This window comes from Cibotium barometz, chromosome 27 (genome assembly GCF_041138505.1).
Source record: "Cibotium barometz isolate CiBa-2024 chromosome 27, ASM4113850v1, whole genome shotgun sequence".
NCBI classification, from domain to species: domain Eukaryota; kingdom Viridiplantae; phylum Streptophyta; class Polypodiopsida; order Cyatheales; family Cibotiaceae; genus Cibotium; species Cibotium barometz.
The window spans coordinates 26402274-26426718 of NC_141072.1; the positions used below are offsets into that span (position 1 = coordinate 26402274).

The 24445-nt window shown below is 41.6% G+C and overlaps 1 protein-coding gene across 1 annotated transcript; it reads left to right on the top strand.

Annotated features, from left to right (window-relative positions):
• The first annotated feature begins 297 nt into the window (after nucleotides 1-297).
• LOC147623228 (uncharacterized) lies at nucleotides 298-2163 on the top strand. Its single transcript, XM_086821306.1, has 2 exons — nucleotides 298-896; nucleotides 1830-2163. The coding sequence occupies exon 1, from the start codon at nucleotides 464-466 to the stop codon at nucleotides 893-895; it is 432 nt and encodes a 143-aa protein (XP_086677432.1). The 5' UTR covers nucleotides 298-463; the 3' UTR covers nucleotide 896; nucleotides 1830-2163.
• Nucleotides 2164-24445: the final 22282 nt, after the last annotated feature.

Below are 24445 nucleotides of genomic sequence, written 5' to 3' on the forward strand. Positions count from 1 at the left end.
CCTCAAGGGGCACTAATTAATTGATATGTCCAGTAGATTAGACTGAATATGCACCCCAAATGTTTTTTTAATAGGAATAAATTATTGAAAAACTAGGAATAAATTATTGAAAAACTAAATGTCAAGGTCAAACAAGCCCAAATGTTTTTTCAAATAGGGGTAGTTTTGCAATAGGAATAAATTATTGAAAAACTAGGAATAAATTATTGAAAAACTAATTGTCAAGTTCTATTAAGGTCAAACATTCACTTGATAAGGACTCATTCAAGGGCCCCATTGTAAAAAGATTCTTGTGGATTACTAGGCAGCAAGAGAGGAAGGAGAGCTATGGGGTTCTGCCTGCAGAGAAGCTTTGAGGGTTTTTCTCAACAAGAAGAACAATCCTATTAGGATTAGGGTTTTTTTTTTCTGCACCCAGGTTTAGATCCTCTTTGCAATTAGGGTTCCCCTTCTGTGGATAAATATGGGCAACGTTTGCGTGATGATCTCTGAGCTCAGAGACAATCGCGTGCAGAGCAGAGAGTCCAGCGATTGCGAAGAAATCCCCACGTCCTCGCAGAGCGGCGGCAACAGCTGCAGCAGCTATGGGCGCTTGACAGCTCCGAAACGATGGATTAATCTCAGCGGCAAGAGGCTTGCGTCCATGAAGAAGACGAAGCATGCAGCAGGAAAGGATGGCCTCATAGTTATGGAGTCTTCTTTCTCTGCTGCAGAGAATGGCGTCCTGGATTCTCCTGTGTGGCAGCGCACCATACTCATGGGCGAGCGATGTGAGCCACCTTCCTTCTCAGGTCGCATCTTGTATGATGAGCATGGAAGCCCTGTGCAGGACTTCCCCTGCAAGTCGCCCAGGCCTCCTGCCCAAGCTGCCCTCCGCCTCACTACAGTAAATTGAGGTGAAAACAATTGCTCCTATACTTTCTCTCTCCAGGAATTTACGATTTCACAAGGTCCGCTAGGTCTAATCTGCTTGAAAATTAGGGTTTCCTATCATCTAATTAGGGTTTGGTATCTTTCCGCAAGGTCCTTCAGGGTTAATCTGCAGGAGATTTAGGTTTTACTATCACCTATTCATGCTTTCTTCCATCATACCATAGGCTATATGAGAAATTATCTGCTAACATTTTAGGGTTTGATATTAAATTGCAAGAAAGACGCTTCTTTCTTTAGGGTTTATCTGCAGAAACTTAGGGTTTATCCATCATAATAGGTTTGGTATCATGTACGTACTCTTACAATGGGTTCTCTGCATGAAATTAGGTGGGGTTTCCATAGGGATTGTGTGCAGACTTAGGGGTTTTCAGTGTAGAAATTTAAGGGTTTCTATAGATGTTTGCAGGGTTCTCATGTATAATCCAAGAGCTTGTGTGCAAAAGGTAAGGGTTTACAATGGTTTTTCTGCATGATAATTAGGGTCTAATGGTGGGTTTTATTGATAACTTCGAGGTTTTCATGGTGGCGATTTGTAAACCAAATTCAAGTCTTTGGAATCTATGGTGCAGTTTATGCAAATTTCAAGGCCTTTCATGTAGATCACAAGGGTTTGTATACATATTTTGAGGATTAGTATTGTAATTTTGAGGGGATTAGTATTACAATTTTGATGATTTGTAGGTTGGATTAGTGAAGTTGATTGCAGAATTACAGGCTTTTGTGCATGATTTATAAGGCTTTGTAGGAAGGCTTTCAAATGGATTTTATACATCATAATCATCTTTTGGTGGGCTTATTTGTCAGGGTTTAACTTGAATTGAGAAGTGAGGGGAAGTTTAAAACCTCTCAAATCATGCAATTTTTGGTTTACCATCCATCTTGTGTATCTTGTGTAGGTTATGGCAGCAAGCTTTCCTTGGACTTCAATTGTACTGTAAGAGGCTTTACTGGGTCAGGCAAAAAACCTGTGTATTATTATAGTTTATTTATAGAGGTTAATACCATATGATATGTGGTGGTCAAGAGAGTTAACAAGAACTAAAAATATATATATGCTCATTTGCTATATAAGGTGGGCTATAATTATAATAAAAGGTTATCCTTAAGATGATTGTTCAGATAATGGCTGTGTTTCCTTCTCATCTATTTGAATTGAGATGCTTGCCTTGTACTCTTGCTTTGCTCCCATTGTCCTTGTAACACCTAATACACAATTTGGGCTATACTTGTCACAGTGAATCTATTCAGCTACCATAAGTGTTTTCTCATCTTTCATTATCCTCTATTACATGTTTTTGTTTTGTTTTGTTTGAGCTGGGGCCAAGCAGGCACAAATGTGCCCCTTTAAACTTGAAAGGCCAAATGCTTTTGTCGCTAGTTTCGACAGATATATGTGCACTTGTCTACACTCTTCAAGTGAAGATTATGTTAGGCATAATGATGACCATTGTAAAGGCTTATTGACTTTGAATTAATTCTTGAAACTTTAAAGGGTTAACGCAAGCTTGAAAATTCTAAAACTTTGAAGGGTTAATGCAATTTTGAGCATTCTCCACCTGCATTAAAAAAGAGTATCGAATGATCCAGCAAGCATGTACAATCCTAATCTGTGTGATTAACCTCACATTAGGAAATGATGAACACATCCTATTCCTTACATGAGTAATAGCTTCACAATACTAAATGATAAACAACTCTGGAGTTTTAAATCTTTGTGCATTCTTTATGCTTATTAAATTGGAAATTAATAGGTTTCCTTTCCTTGTTTTCAAGTAAAAAGGTGCCACTCTTCCTATATAAATTAATGTAGGATAATAGCCACACAATGCTAAATGATTAATAGCTTTAGGTGTAAAAAAAATCTTGCTGTTTATGTACCTTTTGAATATCTTTTGTTTTACAAATAAAAAGGTGAGACTTTTTGTTTCGTTAAGTCAACAATGTAGAATAATACACTATTCCACAAGTATATTTGTATTGATCCACTCTCCTTAGGTTACAAAGAAAGTGAGTTAAAGGGAAAGTAGTAAACATCTGAATTGATTTGCTTCTTATGCTTTAGAAGTGCTAAAAAATGTAAAGACAAAAAGTTATAGAAAAAATTGTGCAGCATGCATATGGGTGTTTACAATAGTGGACAACCTTTTCTTCCAAGTAAGAGTTAACCCATTTAAGATTGTGCATATAGTATACACTTTTATTGCTCGTTAAAGGGAAATGTTTAATGATAAACAAAAATATTAGACCCTTATTATAATTGAAGTGGTTGTGAGTCAAGGAGAGGAATTAGATGTCATGTGGTCTATTAACCCGAAAAATCACACTTCAAGGATGGGTAACATGCTGCATGGGTGGTTATGTAACACCTTGTCAACAAAAGGAGATGTGCATGATGGTTGGATGAGTGCATTATGGTAGAAGTGTGATGAGTGTGCATGTATATTGTACTTATATGCCTACAATAATAAAGTATTAAGGTTCAATTCCTATCACCTACTTAAAGAAGTGACACATTCCATTATCAAATAGGTTTCCATGAGGCCCTCACGATGGTGCTCATGGTGCTCTATAAAGCAAATAAATAATTGTGGCTTCAACATCCAGCCCATTGCATGTCAACTCCCTTCATCACTGAATTTTTTATGGATACACATGTATATAGAGGTTAAGAAAGAGAAAATGAAAAAGAGGGGGAAAATTTCCAAATCTTTGATCACCTATGAAAAAATTCACCTACATTTCCAAGGTTTCCTTGATCCTCTTGGTGTGCTGTGTCACCAAAATGATCCATGCTCCTTCATTGACATTTGTCATGGTTTTTTTTTGCTCACATAATAAAGAGGCCTAGAGCTTTGTATACTTGCATTTGTTGCACCGAATATTTTTCAGTGGTTATTGGATGGCTATTTGTGTTATTTAGATGATGTCGTGGAGGTGGTGATATATAATAGACTAGATGGCTATTTGGATAAACTTGTAGTCCTTGAAGACTATTCTTCTCCGAGAAACTTTCTTTGAGGAGGTCAAAATTTTTTTTTTTTGAGCAAGCCAACTTTTTGATCATATGTAACAACTTAATTTCACCACATAGATATGTGCTATGAAAGTAGTGAAATTCATGGAGGTCATGATATATATGATAGACTAGATGGCTCTTTGGATGAGCTTGTACTCCTCAACAAGGACTATTATTCTCTGAGGATTTCTTTGAGGGGGTCAATTTTTTTCAAGCATATTTCACTACATCGATATGCAACAATTTAATTTTAACCACATAGATACTATTCTCTAAGGAAACTTCTTTAAGGGGGTCAATTTTTTTAGCATATGCAAAATAACTTAATTTGACTACATATGTGTCATCAAAATATACATTATAAGAATAATAGGCAATCTAATATACTTGTAAAAATCAGTTTTGCTACCTTTGACATCACCTTTTGTTAGTTTATAGGTGTGTGCACTTTATAATTTACAATAGATGTGTGTGAGCACATGCTAGACACACACACGCATGCAAATACACGTGCATGTGCATGCCCATGGGTGCGCGCGCGTGCGCACACACACACACACACACACACACACACACACACACACAAGCTTATATTCGAATGCACACAATACACTTCTTGAATCTCTTTCTCTAGCCTTTCGATATAATATGCTAAAGTAATTTTTTAAATACTCTATTTCAACATAACCTTATACTAAATATGCATTTTATAATAATCATTATGATAATTTGATCTTCCATAGGTCTTTCTTATTCAATATAATAACTGAAGTTCTTAAAATATCTCTAATATATGTTTAAATTATCTTTATGCGTTTAAATCTTATTTACATTATTTATCTTATCTAATGTTTTCTGAATACTAGTAGAAAGTTTATCTAAGTATTTATTTTTTGACGAACTCTTAGATCTTAAGTAGAAAGGTGTTTCTCAACACCACATATGCAAGAGAGGTATTCCACTAAATAATTAATAAAAAATGCAAATGATTTATGTGGTCTATTATCCACATTAAATCTTATTGTAATAAAGATAAATCTTTAGATGTTTTTCAACACCACTCATCTTAGAGGCTTTATCATATTTGAAGTAGTTCACATATGACTGTGAGACTTTTTTGTTTTTGATTTTGTTATTAATTTAAAGGTTTATTATTTCTAAAAGATCTTGCAACAAGAAGGATGTTTATGTAGATGTTATTATCGGTTAAAAAATGGGAATTAAGATTTTTCCAAAATTCATGAAATTATGTGGGATTGGGAATTGGGAAATTCCCACTTTTCTAATATATTGTTCCAATTATAATGCAAAAATGGTTAGCTCTTTCCACCCAAATTTATATGTGCGTTAACAAACTTGGTGAACTCCTACACCCAAATTTACATGTGCCTCTCAACACCCAATATATGTGCCTAAACCTTAGACACAGAAAATATGTGCCACACTTGGTCCCATGCCTCTTCATGTTAATGGCCAAGAATTGTAATGAAGCTTTACTGTTAGATCACCGTAGCACCACTACGGGCACTACCACAGCAGGGGACGGCGTCTGGCTCACCACCCACCAGCCACCACAGAGGAAGAATGAGGATTGCCCCTCATCCCCCAGGCTATATAGTGTGTGGCCTGTCGTCCACACTAGCCTGGCCGCCCATGACTCTGCATGGGCGTCCTCTCCCACTGAACCCCGGATGGCCACGTCCTCTCAGCACTCCGGCCAAGGCATTGACGCTAAAGCCTCGTCTGGCCATCCACCGGTCTGTCGATCACATGCATTACAGCAGCCTACGTGACATTACTCCCCCCCTTAAGAAGAGTTTTCGTCCTCAAAAACAAACTGGGGAAACCTCTTGGAAATTGCACTACGGTGTTTCCAAGTAGCTGCCTCCACATCCCTGTCTGTCCATTTAACAAGTACCTCCTGGTACACTTTATGTCGGGTTTGTCTGTCACGATACCCTAGAATCTTTTCAGGTTCATGTGGTATCTTTGGTGGCTCTATCAAGTCCACCAAAATCTCTGGAGAAACTGCGTTCTCTAACCCGTGAACTGATTTCTTCAGTTTACTGACATGGAAGACAAGATGGACTTGAGAACTCTCCGGTAACTCAAGTTTATATGCTACGTCCCCAATCTTCTTAAGGATTTTAAAAGGACCACAATATCTCGGAGAAAGTTTATCACACTTTCCCGTTTTCATGGTTTCTGTGACTGCGCACAGCAGGAACCTTGAGGAATACAAAGTCACCTTCTGCAAAGGTCACCTTTCTACGTCCTTTATCTGCATAAGTTTTAGCGCCTGAGTGCTATGAATGCTCTCACGTGCGGCTCTGAGCATATCATTCATATCTTCAAGGAAATCCTTGACAGATTGAATCTTCTCCTTTTCTAGGCCTACAGCCATCGGAGATCTCGGCTCGAATCCATACATTAACATGAATGATGGTGTAAATTCAGTCGCTAAGTGTTTGGAGTTGTTATAGGCAAACTCCAATAAGGGCAAGTACTCTTCTCAATTAGATTGCTTCTTACTAACATAAGAACGCAACGTATCCTCTAGAATTTGGTTAACTCTTTCAGTTTGGACTCTGGATGATCCGCCGTACTCATACTCAGAGTAGTATCCAACTTTTTTAAGACTTCCCTCCAAAAATGACTGTTGAACTTTCTATCTCTATCCGACACTATATCTGTGGGTAGGCCATATAGCTTGTAGAGATGTTCAATAAAGAGTTTTGCCAACTCTGGTGTTTTAACAGTTTTCTTCATGTGGCGATAAACTTTTCCATTTTAGCTGTCCACTACCACCCACAACGAGTCATTCCCTCGACTCGTCTTGGGTAAACCGATAATGAAATCCATGGAGATGCTTTTCCATTTCCCCTGAGGAATCTCCAGCGGCAGATGGAGTAGCCCTCCAACCTTAAGACGTTTGTGTTTATTGACCTGGCACTTATTGCATTTCAGCACATAAGTCTGGACGTCCTTAAACAAACTAGGCCAATAAAACTGTCTTTTTACTAGTGCATAGGTCTTCTGAATCCCGGGATGACCCGCACTTGGACTACCATGACTTTCTTTAAGAATTTGGGCCCGAAAGTCAGCAATAGTTGGTACACATACTCTACCCTTGTAGAGTAAGTGCCCGTCGTCTCGTCAATGGAGTAATTAGCATATTTCTCCCCCCGACAAAGTTTATCACCCCCCTTTGAAGCCATGGCAGTCAAAGGTGATGAAGGGCCCACGTTAGAGCTCTCCGACTCAAAACTATACCCAGAAAACATGGCTAGTCTCTCCAGACTAACTCTCGCTTCCCTTCCTATTGCACCTTCGGCCAGTCTCTCTGGACTAGCAATCCGTGCCAACGAGGGAGGTGGTCGCGTCTGTGAAGAAGTGCGTACGCGTAGTACAGCACGCCAAACCTCTATAAAAAAGATGGATCGTGCTCACATAAACCACGTAGTGACTCCAAGAAATCATTCTTGAAGACTATGAAACTAAGTTCATTAATCTGTGGCATGCGACTAAGTGCATCTGCCACCACGTTATACTTACCTTTCTGGTAACGTATCTGAAGGTCAAACTCCTGTAGAATCTCCGCCCATCGAGCTTTTCTATCCTTCAGTTCACTTTGACTTGAAAGCCATATAGACTTTCATGGTCCGTCCGGACCTCAAAAGAAGCACCATATAAATAGTGTCTTGACTTTTTCAGTGCATGAACTATCGCTAGTAACTCTCGCTCGTAAGCCAAGTAGTTACGCTATGCACGATCTAGCTTTTTACTCTCAAATGCAATTGGGCGTCCCCTTTGCATAAGTACGGCCCCAATGGCCTCATTACTAGCGTCTGTTTCCAAGACAAACGGCTCATTTGGATCGACAATAGTCAAAACAGGTGCAGCTGCTACTACGGTCACCTTGAGCTTATCAAAGCTCTTCTGTTGGGCTTCCTCTCCCAACTAATGTTTTTAGTTTTTGATCGTAAACTGGTCAGTCAACGGGATTGAGATCTTCGCGTAGTCCACATACTGGCGGTAGAACCCTAACATACCAAGAAAAATCTGCAGTTCCTTGAGATTCTTCGGCGCTGGCCATTTAAGAATAGCCTCTACTTTTTCTGGCTCCATCAGCATACCATCGGCGGATATAATATGGCCAAGGTAGTGAATTTCTATTTCAAAAAAATCACATTTGCTCTTCTTTGCAAATAGTTTGTGCTCTCGCAACAACAACTCAAACACTAGACGCAAATGCTCTATGTGTTCTTTCTGTGTCTTACTGTACACAAGAATATTATCTAAGAAAACTACTACGAAGTTTCCCAGATATGGACGTAAAATGCTGTCCATCAGTGTCATAAACGTCACTGGAGCATTGGTTAGCCCAAAAGGCATAACCAAAAACTCAAAATGCCCGAAACGGGTCCTAAATGCTGTCTTCGCAACATCTTCTACTTTAATTCTAACTTGATGATACCCTGATCTCAGGTCTACTTTTGTAAAGTATCTCGATCCATAGAGTTGATCAAACAACTCATCCATGCGTGGCATTAGATACTTGTTCTTAATTGTTATCTGATTAAGAGCCCTATAGTCTATGCACATCCCGCATAGATTCGTCTTTCTTCTTTACCAGAAGAATAGGCGATGCCCACTGACTTGAACTAGGCCGAATGAAGCCTTTGTTCAAATATTCCGTCAATTGTTTTTCCACCTCTCCTGTGCCTCGGAGTGGCTTAATCTATAAGCAGGTTTGCTTATAGGTTTTTATCTTGGCATAACTTCGATGTCATGGTCTACTTCTCTAGATGATGGTAAGCCATCTGACAAATCATCAAGAAAAACATCCTGAAATTTCTCTAATAAATTCATTAAAGTATCTATGTACTTTTTCTTTAATGTGTCTTTCACCTTGGATTTTTTCTTGTTTGAATCCCATGCATGCCAAATAGGGTTTTCAAACAGTGGGTCTCGTCCAAGGCTATTTTGTTTTCCTTGTTTGTCTATGTAAACATCATTTACAGTTTCATCTATGGAAACAGAATTTAAAAGAGGGTAACAAGCATATACCTCTACTATTTGGCCTTTGCGGACTGCTGTGCACAGCTTCATGGAGGAAATAAGTGGTGTGGCGGGATAGTGCGGTCGCCCTACAGGGTAATGACTCTACCTCCATGCTCAAAACATAGCGTATTATGTAGGTAACTCTGAGCTAGACTAGGGCCCAAGCCATATAGCCACTCCCTGCCTAGATATACGTCTGCTCTGGCTAAGTGCATGACCTGAAAGTCAAGCAGAGCCTCGTAGTCCTGCATAGATAATGGGACCCCTAATACTACGGTATTCCATACCGTTTTGTCATACCCATTGGCTAGGCCAACATTATACTCATGATCGCTCTGGGTCTCAGTCAACCCCAACTTCTTGACTAACGAGTAGTTCAAGAAGTTCTGGCTAGCTCCATCATCGATAAAAACTGTGACTCTATGGCCACCTATGGTGCCATACATGTGCACCATGTCATGCGGACCTACAGTAGGCTGCCACATCATCGCTGGTGTCACCGAACAAGCGTGATGCTCATCATAATGACACACTATCACCGAACAAGCGTGATGCTCATCATAATGACACACTATCACCTCTCTGAACTCTGTGGAACTGAGAGGGAGACTCTGCACTATATGCAACTGCCTAGAGGATTTACCATCTCTTTTGGGCTTGTTGCCGCTCGTGCTGGCTTTAAGCTTTGAACACTCAGCCTTCATGTGCCCTACATCGTTGCAATTAAAACAACGATTTTCCTTTTGCGCTATAATATACTCCTCTTTTTTTTGGACTTCGTTGTCTCTTTTCTTCCTGGATGGTCGCGATTTTTTAGACCAATGACCACCCTGTCCTCCCTGGTCCATCCTATCCCCCTGCTTATCACTGCGGAACCCTTTTCTTTTAAGGCATGACCTTCTCTTCTCACTACCCTCGGCCCTGCTTGAACCACCACGTGCACTACGGTGCTTGATGTCATCAAATATCTGCGCATACTTAATTGCCTCTGCTAAGTCTTTAGGTTGTAAGGGCTCTACCTAAGTCTTTAGGTTGTAAGGGCTCTACGTACTTAAGGTAATCATCTTTGAGGCCTCTTTTAAAGCCTCGCAATGTCTGGAATTCATCGATCCCCTTTAGCTTGAGTACTATCTCCCTTTAGCTTGAGTACTATCTCCCTATAGTCTGAGATGTACTAAGTTAGGGATTTGTTCTCCATCGAGCACTTGTCCCATAACTCCCAGCTTCTCTCCACCTCATTAACAAGCAAAACTCTTTTCGAAACATCGTTTCAAACTCCGTCCAAGTGGCAGGACGAGTTGTCAAACTCATCCACCACTTGTACGCTTTGTCGGTTAATGAGAGGCTAGCCTCTACGGGATGCACCCGGCTAGACTGTTGTCGCAGTGCATGCAAGTCTGACCACTTCGCTAGAAACATGTTGACCGAGTCCTTGTTTCTCTCCTTCTCCTCGCCACCAAAACTAGGCAGCTTCAAGTCTTTCAATAACGATGAAGCTGTCTCTACGGACGGCCCCACAGGCGCGTCGGCATGTACTCTTGCAACCACTGGCGAGGCTACGCTCACCCGTGCCGTAGGAGCTCGTCTATCATGAGGAGTCGGAGTACTAGCTGAGGCGGCTGTCAGTGCGTCTAACCGTGTGGAGATGCTCTGTAGCATCGTGACTAAGTCAGCTTGGACTTTACCCATATTGTTTAGTTTTGCATTAAGATATTTAAAAAGTCCACTAGAGAGCTCCGTCTCTGTCAGGATGTCGGGAGGGTCCAATAGGTCATAATCGTCATCGTCATATTCCAAGAGGTCCTCCTCGGTCCTCTCGGGAGTGAGGTCGGTGTTCATATCATCTGGCTCATCGTCCAGAAAGGGGTCATCTGCTACTACAACCGCTGCGGGCTCGCTGGGTCCTAAGGCGGGGTCAACAGACGAGGAGGACGTTGGCGGATCACGCGTGATCGACGAGCGCACTCCGGATCGGGGTATATGGCCTGACAATTCGGTCGGGCGTATATGGCCTGACAATTCGCAAACCCGCGATCGAGGACAAGAGACCTGAAAACCCTAGAGAAGTAGAAGGCGGTGGGAACACACTACGCCTAGCAGACATATTTTAATTCTTACAGAAAGAAAAATGCGAGAACTCAGAAATTACAAAAACGCTAATAAAATGAGCAATGGTGGAGAGAGAATAGTCACCCCCCTTATGGTTGCCTGCCGACTGTGGTCGACTGTCGATTTGTGTTGCGCTGCGAGCCTCTACAAGCGTCGCTACTTCGGGATGCTGCGATCCGAGAGAAAGGTGCCATGACATGCGGAGCTATACGGACACAGTAAACACCAAAGCCGCTGTAGAGTTTCAAGGGCGCATGTGCTTTGACAGTCTTGACCGCACAATCAAGCGGCCCACTGAAAGGGTACTTGCCCTCTGCATCAGGCCTGCATCTTCTGAATCTCTGTCTTCACATAGTCAAAAGGCAAGCTTTACTGAAAAAATAAAGGAGCATTAGCCAGAAACAACATCACCAAACATTTCAGGACAAAGTTGATAAAGCCAAACCCGCAACAAAAGTACGAAAACACAACAAAAAAAACTAACCTCTTGGTTCTCATCTGCTTCAAGCAAGGCATCTTGCCATAAATTAGTGCTCGAACTAGGAACGGTTTCCGCTGTCTTACTTGGCACATCCCTAAACCCTCCCATGTTGGTAATATTCAGTCTTTCCCTTGCTTCTTGTAGCTCTTCCTCTATGGCATCTTTTCCTTCATATTTAAAGGCATCAGCATAGATCATCTTTAGTGTTACTGCAGCAGATAGGAACTCGGTGTCTTTCACATGGCTATCCACTAGTAAGTACTTATCTATCCCATCATCATCTACAAAATTGTCATCGACCTCCAGATTTTGGGCTATGAAAGCTATGCAATGGTCCTCCCTTAAGTTAAATACATGTTGTATGTCTATCAGCAATATATGCTCTGAATCTCCTACTTGGTGTAGGAGGGGACTAATGGCATTGGAATGGGGGAGAAGTCATCTGATGATTCAATCACAAACTGACATACATGAGTGTTTTGTAATCTCACTGCCTCAATATCAACCGCCAAACTGAGCTTCCTCTCTTCTTCAACTTGAACTCCTCAATCACATGAGGAGTGTCCTCCTCTTCAGCAACATCCTCAACGGTGGGACTAGCCTGACGAGAAACCGTGTTTCACTTTCATTTGTTGCATGCGGCTCTGTACATTCTTCATCTGTTAATTGCACGTTCATGTGCAAGAAGCATAAGAAGGCATAAGAGTATTCCATCAAGCGGCATTTTCTTTTGTGAAAAGAGCATGGCAAAGCTCTCTTCTTATCACATGGTACCTTGTGCCAATCCCTGTTTAACCTCTGCTTCTTCTCCGGCGACACCTTGAGATTAAAATGAATGTGATTTTTCCCATCAATCATCACTGGATCTTCATTTGTGAGCTCATCAAACTCTTGCTTTGCCTCTTCCGGGATGGCTAGAAAATGTATCCTCCAAAGAAAAATCGCAATTGAACATCAACGAAATTGAAGGGTGCAAATCATGACGTCGACATTTGTAGAGGAAGTCATACAACAGAGTTGCAGGTGTTTCTCTTCGTCCAGAACTTGCACCATGGCTGAATTCAAGGGTGTAGATAAGACATGGAAAATATTAGTTCAAGCAATGAATCAAGAGACAGTCGGTCTTAAACACCAAATCTCTATGTGGTGAATGGATTCAACATAACACGAGAGGAGATGCCAGAGGAATCCAGGTATTACTCATGACTAGAAGTTAAAAACAAACATGAAACCAAAGGTAAAACTCCTGAACCCTATGCAAAAATTGTAGCTTTCACTTCAAGCATATTTACATCTATTGTAAACATTCTGCCCACTCTATTGCCTTTTGCAACCAACCTACACTTGTCTTTCAAGTCTTTGACATAACAACCATCAAGGTTAAGCAAACCTACAAACCCTGCTCAATCATTTGGCCAACAGAAACCAGATTCTTTATAATATTTGGAACGTGAAGTACATCTGTGCAAGGTACTTCACTTTACCATTCTACATAGACAATGGCACATATCCCCTGTTTTAATAAAACCTGGATTTTAAGGATTTTTCATATCCTTGAACCACTCGCCATGACTCGTAATGTGGTTTGAAGCACCTAAATCCACATACCATACATCATCATTACATGCGGATACATCATTTTTCGATACAACATTAAGCACATGTCGCATAACAAACAACCTTTCATTGTCCTCATTACTTCGTCGTCTAGAGGATGCATAATTATTTTGCTGCACTTTTCCACTTCTCATGTCATTTTGCTTCTTATAACAATCTGCCTACACATGCCCAGATTTGCCACACTAAAAAAACAGCCCCGTGTATCATTTTACTGCCTTTGTCAATTTCCACAACCTCTTTGACTCCCCTTGCCTCTAAACTGGCCTCTTCCACCTGTGTGTTATTGTTGTGATCCATGGGACTATTGTTTTTGCTGACCATAATTTTGCTTTCCTATTCAGCCCCGTGTATCATTTTACTGCCTTTGCCAATTTCCACAACCTCTTTGACTCCCCTTGCCTCTAAACTGGCCTCTTCCACCTCTGTGTTATTGTTGTGATCCATGGGACTATTGTTTTTGCTGACCATAATTTTGATTTCCTATTCAGCGACACCTCTTTGGCCATGGCCTCGGCCTCTACCTCGTCCTCTACTTGCACTTGTGTAGAAGGCATGTTGCTTTGAATTGCTTTATTTTGTGAAGATTGGTCTTCACCCAAACTCTTTTCTTCAATGATCAGCATTGACACCAAATCTGTAAACTTGGGAATGTTCTTTCGAGTATGAATGCCTTGTATTGTGGCCCGAGACCATGTAAACATACTTCCACCTTATCATCATCATCAACATCAACATAAACACCAATAGATGTGCAAGGGATTCCACAATGCCCTTGACCTTTAGGGCATAATCATTCACATACATGTTTTTCTTCTCTACAGTATGGAGCTCATTCTTCAACTGAATCTTTTGTGTCTTGGTGTTAGTCTCATATAGCTTCACCAAGGTGTCTCATGCCTCCTTGGGTGACTTGGCATCCTGTATATGCCCAATCATGGTGTCCTATATGCTAATAGAAAGCCAATATATGAGTTTCCTTGATCCTTGATTCCAGTCCTTGTATTCTTTTACATCTGCAATAGTTGGATTAATCTCCAGTATCTCTGATGCCTCCTCATGTTCACCTCCCAATAGCCTTTTTCCATCAGAAAATTTATCAATATAAACCTCCAAGCATAGAAGTTGTTCTTGTCAAGCTTCTCTATAACAATCTGGTTAATTCCATCATTCGACATCATGTCTGTTTTTGCTGCTGCAACACAAACTCACCAAAAACAACACTCTTGTTTTTCCTACACAAACTGTTGTATTATGTGCAGTGATACTATACTGCACCTAAACTATCACAACTAGTAACCTAAATTTGTAAAAATACACCCAATAGCACATGTACGACCTCTTTGCAGTATACACAGTGTCTGCACAACCAATCGCCCTTCTTGCAATACCAAAAATAGAGTTGTGTAGAGAATCGAAACTTACCCGCAGTGCACATGCAGTTTGGAGGTCTAGACGCACCCGAAATGCATTTTTGGCCTGAAAATTTTTGTCCAAAAGACCAAGGACAGTATAGTTTCTCTTAAGACTGTTCACAAGGAGGTCCTTCACAAGGAGGTCCTTCACAAGGAGGTCCTTCACAGTAATTCCACACATTCATGCATCTACGTTTGGGTAAATTTATGCAAAACAAATTGATGATATAAACTCTCCTAAAGCTCCCTCGCTCATAAGGCCAAACCCATTCAATATAGCTTGAGCCAAACGGTGCTAGTCTTTGACAGAACCAGTGAGAGCAAAAATCATCCCAGCAGCACAGGATGAGAAACTCCTAAACTTGAAACATGGAGAACTTGAAGCTCAGTGTATGGATAGACCACCTATCCAGGAGCAAGAACCTACCTCTCCTACACATTCACATAGAAGCCTTGCTTCAAGGCTCCACAACTTTATCGTGAGAAACACACAATTGGAAGAGCCACATCCCAGGGCAAAAGGTATGGAACACCAACAGGAAAGAGAGACCATGTGGCCTCTAGATCCTAGAGTAGAAATAGGGCAAAGCGAGAGCCATCAAACCTAGCCTCATCCGGCCAGTCTAGAGAGCCATTCCCATCTCAGAGGTGGCTGATTCATTTACATGGCCCAAAGACCCATACTAAACCCAGGGCCAGATCCATCTTCCTAAGGACCTGAAACGTGTACCATCAGAGAGAAAGGGCCTACCCGACCCCATCACATCAACTTGGGCCATTTGTATATCAATAATACCCACCACAGGGAGCTTACCCAAGGTACCACATGGGGCCACACGGAGGCACGACCCATTCCACCCATGAGACAAGGACCTCTGATAGTCTATTATCCACCTGGCCTAGCTCCTCCACCCATCATTCCCCAACCAGCACCCACTCTAGCCATGGCAAAGCTAACACAAAAAATATTGAGAATAGCCATGGAAATAGGGAGGGGGTGGCTGTGGCATCACGCCCCCAAAATTGGCATTAGGACCCAGACTAGAGTGGAACAAACTTGCAAACATCTCGAAGTTAATCACTAAGTTTGATGGGACTGGAGACCCCATCCCGCACTTAGGTATGTTTAACTAGATTTGTGAAGCCTTTGGACACATGGATGATCAAGTTAAGGTGAGTGCCTTTGGCCTCACCCTAGATGGTAAAGCTGGCCAATGGTTTAGGTCCTTGAAAAATGAGGACAAGGCCACCTTCGAAGCCTTGAAACAGGCCTTCAGGGAGATTTATGGAAGGTCTGGATGATGTACCCCCACACAATTCACAATTCCTTGTATGCCTTGGCGCATACCCCCTTCGAGCAATGTTGTAGGAGTGATATGGATCTCGAGGACAACTTCAGGGGAACTGTTCAAGAACCATTCCCGAGAACTCCATGAGGGTACATCATAAGCCTCATTCAAGACCACCAGCACAAGATCTAATGGAAAGATCAAGGACTCCACCTCTGGACAATAGGTTGAGTAGTTGGCCACCCGCTGCATTAATGTAGCAAATGACCCAACATTAGGGAACCCACCAAGGCCGGGATTGGGCTGGTCAACCCCATCTCTATCCAAAGAGGGATCTAGTATGGTGCCCGATTTGTCAAGCTAACCATACCAGCACAGAGTGTCCACATTTGCGACCCTGTTCCATCCTCTATTGCACATATTGCCGAAATGGGCAATCATGAAATCACAAATTGCTGTTAGCGAAGGGCTACTCAAGCCCACGTATTACCTCCAGCCCTGCCTACAAACCCAAGGCAACCGCTGGCTTTGCTAGCACTTGCCCTTCACAATGTACCTCAACCAAGCCAAGAAGTGGCCCAAAGAGGAATTCTTAGGGTACCTGAAATGCCCTTACCACCCTAGTTCTCCCAGCTCAACCCTCATTTCCACGAATCACACTTGTTTGTAGATAACCCCTGATTAAAAATTTTGAAGAAGGGGATGAGGGGGAAGTTCTTGAAGATCCTACCTACAAACCTCTGGAGCTAACCAGTCCATCCTCCCAAATTCTAAGCCACTACATGATGGAGGGAGACCAAATGTTCCCAATGTACTTAGCCAATACGTATGGAGGGTGACTCTATGATGGAGGGCAACCAAATGTTCCTAGGTCTTATAAAGAATGTCCCTGAACAAGCACCACTTGAACAAGCATGAGCAACTAGATGCTTGAGAAATAAAACCATTAAAATTGGCAAAGGGGATAGTCGGGTAGTTATGAAGAGTGGTTTGGAAGATGGCACAACCACACATGCAGACCTACCCATTAGTAAGGCCACCCTAGTTTTGATTGAGTGTCCAAATCTACCTCTAACATCGATTTCTAACAAGGCCCTAGTTTTAGCCAAAGGTCCAAATCAATGGGGCTAATCCAAATTTCTAACAAAGGCCAATTATATATGTATGTGTATCTATAGGTATGTAAGCATGTATATATAAATAGATTTATATGTGTATCGTGGAGCAGCCATACCTGCATGTGAGGCTATGTGGTTGAAGAAGTTGCTAGATGATGTCAGGTTACCGAATGATATGCGCGTTGTCATTCATTGTGACAACATGAGTAGTATTCAGCTTGCTAGCAACCCAGTTTATCATGCCAGGGCCAAACATATTGAGGTCCACTATCACTTCATCAGAGAGAAAGTGCTAGATGGGCATGTTGATTTGACATATGTGCAGACAGATGAGCAGGTTGCAGATATCTTTACCAAAGCACTTGGTAAGGATAAGTTCGAGTATTTCTGTACTAGATTGGGAGTCCTAGAGATGGACATGTCGAGCTTGAGGGGGAGTGTTGAAATGTCAAGCTCGTATACAGCTAGAGGATAGCACATGGGTGCTGACAGAGTGACTGACAGAGTGACAATATGGTAGATAGATATCGTGTGGTGTGTTTATGACCGCGTCCAACTGGTCATGTGTGGTGTGGACATTACATTAGGTTTACTTTGTAGTATGGACATAACACTATGTTGTGTTCTCCTTTGTGTGTGTGAGAGAGATGGTGACTATGGCTTCTCTCCTTCTTTATGATTGATGGATATGGATTGGGTTTGCTTCTCTTGTGTGTGTTTCATCCTGCTTCTGTTTTTTATCACTCAAAGTATTCCAAGATGGTCCGGGAAGAAATTGATAAACTCTTGACACCGGATTCATCTACAAAGTATAGCACATAGAATGGGTATCACCCATAGTGATAGTGCCCAAAAAGAATGGGAAGGTAAGAGTGTGCATGGACCCTAAAAAGGTCAATGCTGCCACCATACGGAATCATTATCCTTTACCCTTCAGGAGCACGTGCTTAAATGAGTCGTAAGAAAAGAAACCTACAGCTTGATGGATTCTCCGATTACAACCAGCCTTTGCCACATAATGGGGAACTTACACATACTGCGTTATACCTTTTGAGCTAACCAATGCCCCCAATACCCTCTTGTGACTAATGCACATGGCCTATAAAGAATATCTTTGGAAATTACTTGAGGTCTTTATGGATGGGAAGGCACACCTTGACTGTTTACATAAGGTGCTAGAAAGATGTAGGCTATACCACATTTCATTGCACCCACTCAAATGTCAATTTTGGGTGAGGCATGGAGTTATCCTGGGACACATTGTCTCTCAACAGGGGATCTCCATGGACAATAGCAAGGTGTGGCTCATCCTTGAGCTACCCTCACCCACCAATTTTAAAAGAGTCCAGCGTTTCATGGGACATGTTGGCTATTATCGGCATTTTATTTTTATGTATATGCTGATATAGCTTGACCAATTTACGGACTCTTGATCCTTTTCAAGTGGATGCAGGAATGTCAACATGCTTATACCACCCGAAAGAATTGGCTAGTGCTTCTATTCTTCTAAGGTCCCCCAACTAGGACATTATCTTTCATGTCCACATCGACATCTCCGCCTTTAGTGTTGGTGGATGTGGCTGGCCCGACCTGGTGAACACAAGATGGATTTTCCCATTAGCTTTGCCAGCCGTGTGGCCAACTAAATGAGGCCGAGAGAAATTATACCACGACTGAAAGGGAAGGGTTGGCCATGGTTTACACTGTTAAAAGAAGTTTTGCCATTATCTTCTAACAACTAAATTTATCTTCTTTGTAAACCATTAAGCTCTTCTATTCCTGGTAAAAAAGCCCTATACAATAGGAAGAATCACCAGGTGGCTACTGATATTTCTTGAGTTCGACTTCACTGTCACAATGCCAAAGGGCTCACAGCATGTCTTGGTAGACCACATGTCAAGAATCTCCAACGGCAAGATGCCCATGGGGGTTGATGACGCTGCCATGTTCCAGCACATGTACTCTTCTAAAAAAACAAAGATGGTATGCTTAGGGAGCATCGCTTTTAGAGGACTAAATTGGTTAACTATAAAAAATAATCACGCTATTTCTAGAATTGATTAGCTCTTCTACCGATTACATTGTCTCTAGATTTTTATAAAATTTGATCTAAAGTCAAGGTACTATCAGATCATAATTAAGGAGTAGGATGTTTTGAGAATAGATTTCAATACTCGATATGGGCATTATGAGTTCACAATTTTGTCATTCAGGTTAACAAATGCTCCTACTAGATTCAACCATCTCATGTGGAAGAAATTTTCAAAGATCACACTTGGATATTTATGCCCTTGTCTTCTTGCTTACAAGAGTGCTTGAACACAATGAACTCGATGATGAACAAAGGATGCCAAACTAGTCTATATATAGTGCTGAGATTCATCTCATTAACGTAGGGTGGCCATGCTGCCAGACAACCCATGACTTGGTTCAAAATGCCAATTGACCATATCATCCAAATGCGACCATATTAGTGACTATAACAAAGTCCTATAGAGGGATAATGCATAGCTCCAACGGCCATTTGATCCTCAAATAAGACTTTCTTTTTGCTATTAGCACCCATTAATGCAATCACATAGCCTGAGAATAGTGTCTCCTTGGTTTGTTATCCATCACCCAATAGTGTGGTTACATCGCTGGCACAAGTATGCATCCTACTTGGAAGAGTCTTAATTCTACATACGATGTCTCCCAACCATCCACCCCTATTTCTTTTCACCCTCCCCCCTTCTTGAAAATAAATCTCTCCTAGTAGCACATATGTGTGCATGTGCACCTAAAAGTGTGAATGTAAATCACCAAGGCACCAACTCTGATCTATAGTTACCAACCCTTAATGGAAAACCAAAGTGACCTTCGCCACAAATACTGCACAACATCAGCTACTCACCCACTCGTCATTGTCCCAACCTCACACCATCACCTAATTGGAATCGTCTCCATTTGGATAATTGGGCACTTATTTAGTACAAAACCCACAATGGGGTGCTGGCTACATAGTCCACGGATACAAAAGATGTTTGCAATGTGTCCTATAAAAAAAAATCTATTTTCCACGGCCGTGTTGAAATATACAAGTGAATAGGGTGTGTGCGAGAACAAGCCCTTAGAGTAAGAGGCTGTAAAAGAGAATTTGTAAATGAGAGAGAAGCTCTGAAAAGGTGAGAGGTATCTACTGGGAGAGAATAAAGGGTGGCATGAGAAGATTTAGGATGTGTGGAGATATTCTGGGAAGAGGTGGAGAGAATCAAGCAAAAGAGGTGGAGTGAATCAAGGAGAGATCAGTGGGATTAGATGCTTGGATGTAAACTCTATAAATTGAGGCATTGGCCTAATGAGAATTTGCTGGTTTTTGATTATCCATGCCTACATTAAGCTATCAGTTAATTGCTCACACGAATCGCATCTTAATCATCATCTAATCTCTTTGTTAATCATGTTGATTCTTGCATTTGATCCACCATAGCTCATCACATTGCTGCAAATTTAACAGGCCGTACCAAACTTTCCACGGCCGTACCATTCCCCTCTACCTTTGCCATGATATCAGGCTTAGCTTAGAATCCATTGAATTTATGAGCCCATTATCTTGCTAATCACCTAGTTAATTAGGATTATTAGATAGTCAATTTTTAAAGTCATTTTTCAACAAGCCTTCTGTACCCACAACTGGTGGAGCGGCTAGCAATAACCTCTTAGCCACACATAGCTACACTCCCTATGCTTCAACCCATCAAGACGAATCGCAAAACCGCCAAGAGAAGCTGCAGATTTTTGCATTTTTTCAAGCGCCGTTTTTTTGAAGCAAAACTGAGATCCCCTCTCCACCAGAAGTGGAATCAAGCTCTACATCAAATCTGTAGGTGACTTTGGTAAAATAGAGATTAAGCATTCAATGTTTGGTCAAATCTTGTGTTTCTTGGCTTAATCCTCTACTAGACTAACTGCTATTGATGGCTTTGAAAGTAGTTGAGCTCATTTGAACTCTAAGGCCCTAGATCTGGCCTCCCCGCATACTCTGTTTTCTGCACACAAAATAGAGGATTATTTTGCTAATCTTGTGTTTCTTAGCTTAATCCTCTACTAGACTAAATGCTATTGATGGCTTTAAAATTAGTTGAGCTCATTGAAACTCTAAGGCCCCAGATCTGGCCTCCCCGCATACTCTATTTTCTGCACACAAAATAGAGGATTATTTTGCTAATTAGTGATTAATCAATCCTAATCATTGTATTTTGGTGCAATTGAGGGTTCAAATTAACCATTAGGTATCTGATACAGGTCCTTATAACTTCAGATTGCAATTCGAAGATGGTTTGATACTCCAACCATTTAGTACAGATTTGTTACCCTTTGCTTTATGTAATTTCTGGTGAATTTATGCGTTGACAAATTTGTTGTAATCATCACCTAAACACCAGATTGAGTTGTAAAAGGGTAGACACTATCCTTGAATCTTGAAATTAGATCAAGAGGTAAGACCCCCTTCACAGCATCATGAGCACGGCACAAGAGATAGCCAAATTTAATGGGGAGTAGTTTTATACATGGCAAACAAAAACCACGTATTTTCTCATGAGGAAAAATCTGTGGGGGCTGTTGAGGGAAGAGATGAATCACCAGAGGTGAGTGGGAAAAATGAGTGGAAGATCAGGAATGAGAAAGCATTAGGACTCATGCACTTAGTTTAAAATGATGAAATCATTTATCACATCATAGGGATACAATGGGCAAAAGATGCATGGGATGAACTCAATAAATTATTGGCACTCAAGCAAAAAAATTCAAAGATAAATCTATTAATGCAATTCTACAAACTTGATATGAAGGAAAGCGAACCTTTAATCACACACTTGAACAAATACAAAAGCATTAAGCAACAACTAGCCATTGGCAAGAAGGTAGAAGATGATGAGGCACTAGCACTGCTTCTGAAGAGTGTGGACAAAGGTGAATATGAAAACATTGTAGCAACCTTAAAGAATGTACTTGAATTGAAGCTGCATGAGATAGAAGGAGCTCTACTAGAGCAAGAGATAGAATGTACCTGAATTGAAGCTGCACGAGATAGAAGGAGCTCTACTTGAGCAAGAGACCAAGGTCAAAGAGAAGAAATGGCTGGACTCAACAACTGGAGAGGAAAAAGCATTCTTCACCTGAGGAGGATTCTGAGGACGAGGAAGAGGCAGAGTAGGAGGAAGGACCTTCACTCGCCAAAACTATGGAAAGCCAGGACACATGGCAAGAGACTGCTCTACAGCAAACCCAATGGAGAAGGAACGACATCGGCAAACTTCATGGAAGCTCCTAAGGAAGTGGAGTCAGATTATCTTTTTTGAGAGAGAGAGAGAGAGAGAGAGAGAGAGAGAGAGAGAGAGAGAGAGAGAGAGAGAGAGAGAGAGAGAGAGAGAGAGAGAGAAACCCCACAACCCAATGTAACCTACCCCAATAGAGTAAAACCACCTCTGAGCCATCGATGATGTAGGCAATGTGGTAGATGTATGTGTGAGCACTTTAGTCAATGTCACAGGCACTTGTAGTAGCCTTGGACACATAGAGAGAGAGAGAGAGAGAGAGAGAGAGAGAGAGAGAGAGAGAGAGAGAGAGAGAGTTAAGGACTATGAGTTTAGGGACTTGAGGCACTGGTCACAAACTACCAAGTAAGAGGGAAACTTGGTATAGGGTCCATGTGTGCTAGGATTATTTACTTGAGGGGAGGTGTTGAAATATACAAGTGAATAGGGTGTGTGCAGGAACAAGCCCTTAGCAAGAGGCTATAAAAGAGAATCTATAAATGAGAGAGAAGCTGTGAAAAGGTGAGAGGTATCGATTGGGAGAGAATAAAGGGTAGCATGAGAAGATTTAGGATGTGTGGAGATATTCTAGAAAGAGGTGGAGAGAATCAAGCAAAAGAGGTGGAGTGAATCAAGGAGAGATCAGTGGGATTAGAGGCTTGGATGTAAACTCTATAAATTGAGGCATTGGCCTAATGAGAATTTGCTGGTTTTTGATTATCCATGCCTACATTAAGCTATCAGTTAATTGCTCACACGAATCGCATCTTAATCATCATCTAATCTCTTTGTTAATCATGTTGATTCTTGCATTTGATCCACCATAGCTCATCACATTGCTGCAAACCATCTCCTTGACTCCCCCCCCCAATCCTCTCCCCATTTACCACCGCCAAAGTGCCATCACCTGGACCCCAAAGGCAAAGAGCCCATTCCCCCCCCCCCAATCCAACCAAGGTACCACCACCAAAGAGTAGGAAGCTGAAGAATCAAAACACAAGGCCGCTGAGGAGGAGGCACAAAGGTAGGCCTTTTTGGAACAAAACCTTTTTGAAACCCCACCCCTAGGATCTTCTCCTTTCCCCCCTCATTACTCTAAAGCAGGCTCTTCCTCTCCTCAATCATCCCACTTCAATACCGTGGAAACCCTCTATTGGGCACATACTAGGAGCTTCAAATCGAGCAAAGCTTATGCAGAGAGCATCTGTGCATCACATGGGGAAGTACCAAACTTTGCCTAGGGCTTCTCACACATCGCCTACGAGCTCATAACACATAGCAAGAGATTGATTCATTGGTGCAGCAATTAATGTTTCTTGAGAGGGCTCAGGAGCGGCAAAATGCCAGGGACCTCTACACATCTACCCTAAACAACATTCATCTCCAAAAGGTCATTGACGAGAAGGAGCCACAGTTGATCAATGCCCTCTCATCCATTTACGAACTCTAGCACCATCTCCAAGTAGCACTGTGAGACCCCTGCCCCCTCTGCGCGGCCTCCTCCGGGGGATGCTGGCAGTGGAAGCAACTCTAGTATTGAAGATACATGAGCCATGGGTGATGAGGTCTAATATGGTTGATTGGTCATTTGGACCAAGTGAGTTGGCTGAAGTGGTTGAACTACATCCAACCATGGGTACTAATATATAAAGTGAGGCTGAAGTGGCTGGCCTACATCCACCAACCATGGGTACTAATATATAAAGTGAGTTGGCTAAAGGGGTTGGCCTATATCCAGCCATGGGCACTAATATAAAAAGTAGTTTGGCAACCTCTATTCACCATCGAGTTCATTATGTTTAAGCACTCTTGTAAGCAAGATATCCTTTGTCCAAAATCTATCTAAATCACCAAATCTCCTTACTCATCAGAGCACACAAGTGGACATACATCCATTAGTTTCTAATTAAAGTTAGTACATCCATTATTTTTAGAATCAGTAATATTGTTTACTCTCCACTGCTTTTTGCAATTCGATGCTTTGTATTATGAAGATCATGCTTCTGCTAGTGTGTTTTCTTACACATCCATCACCCACAGTGACAACATGAGGGGGGTGAAGCATTGAGCAAATTCTTTTCCAACACTTCACACTCCATCCCTCAT

Coding starts and splice junctions, on each gene's coding strand:
- LOC147623228 (XM_086821306.1), top strand. CDS start 464: ATGGGCAACGTTTGCGTGATGATCTCTGAGCTCAGAGACAATCGCGTG.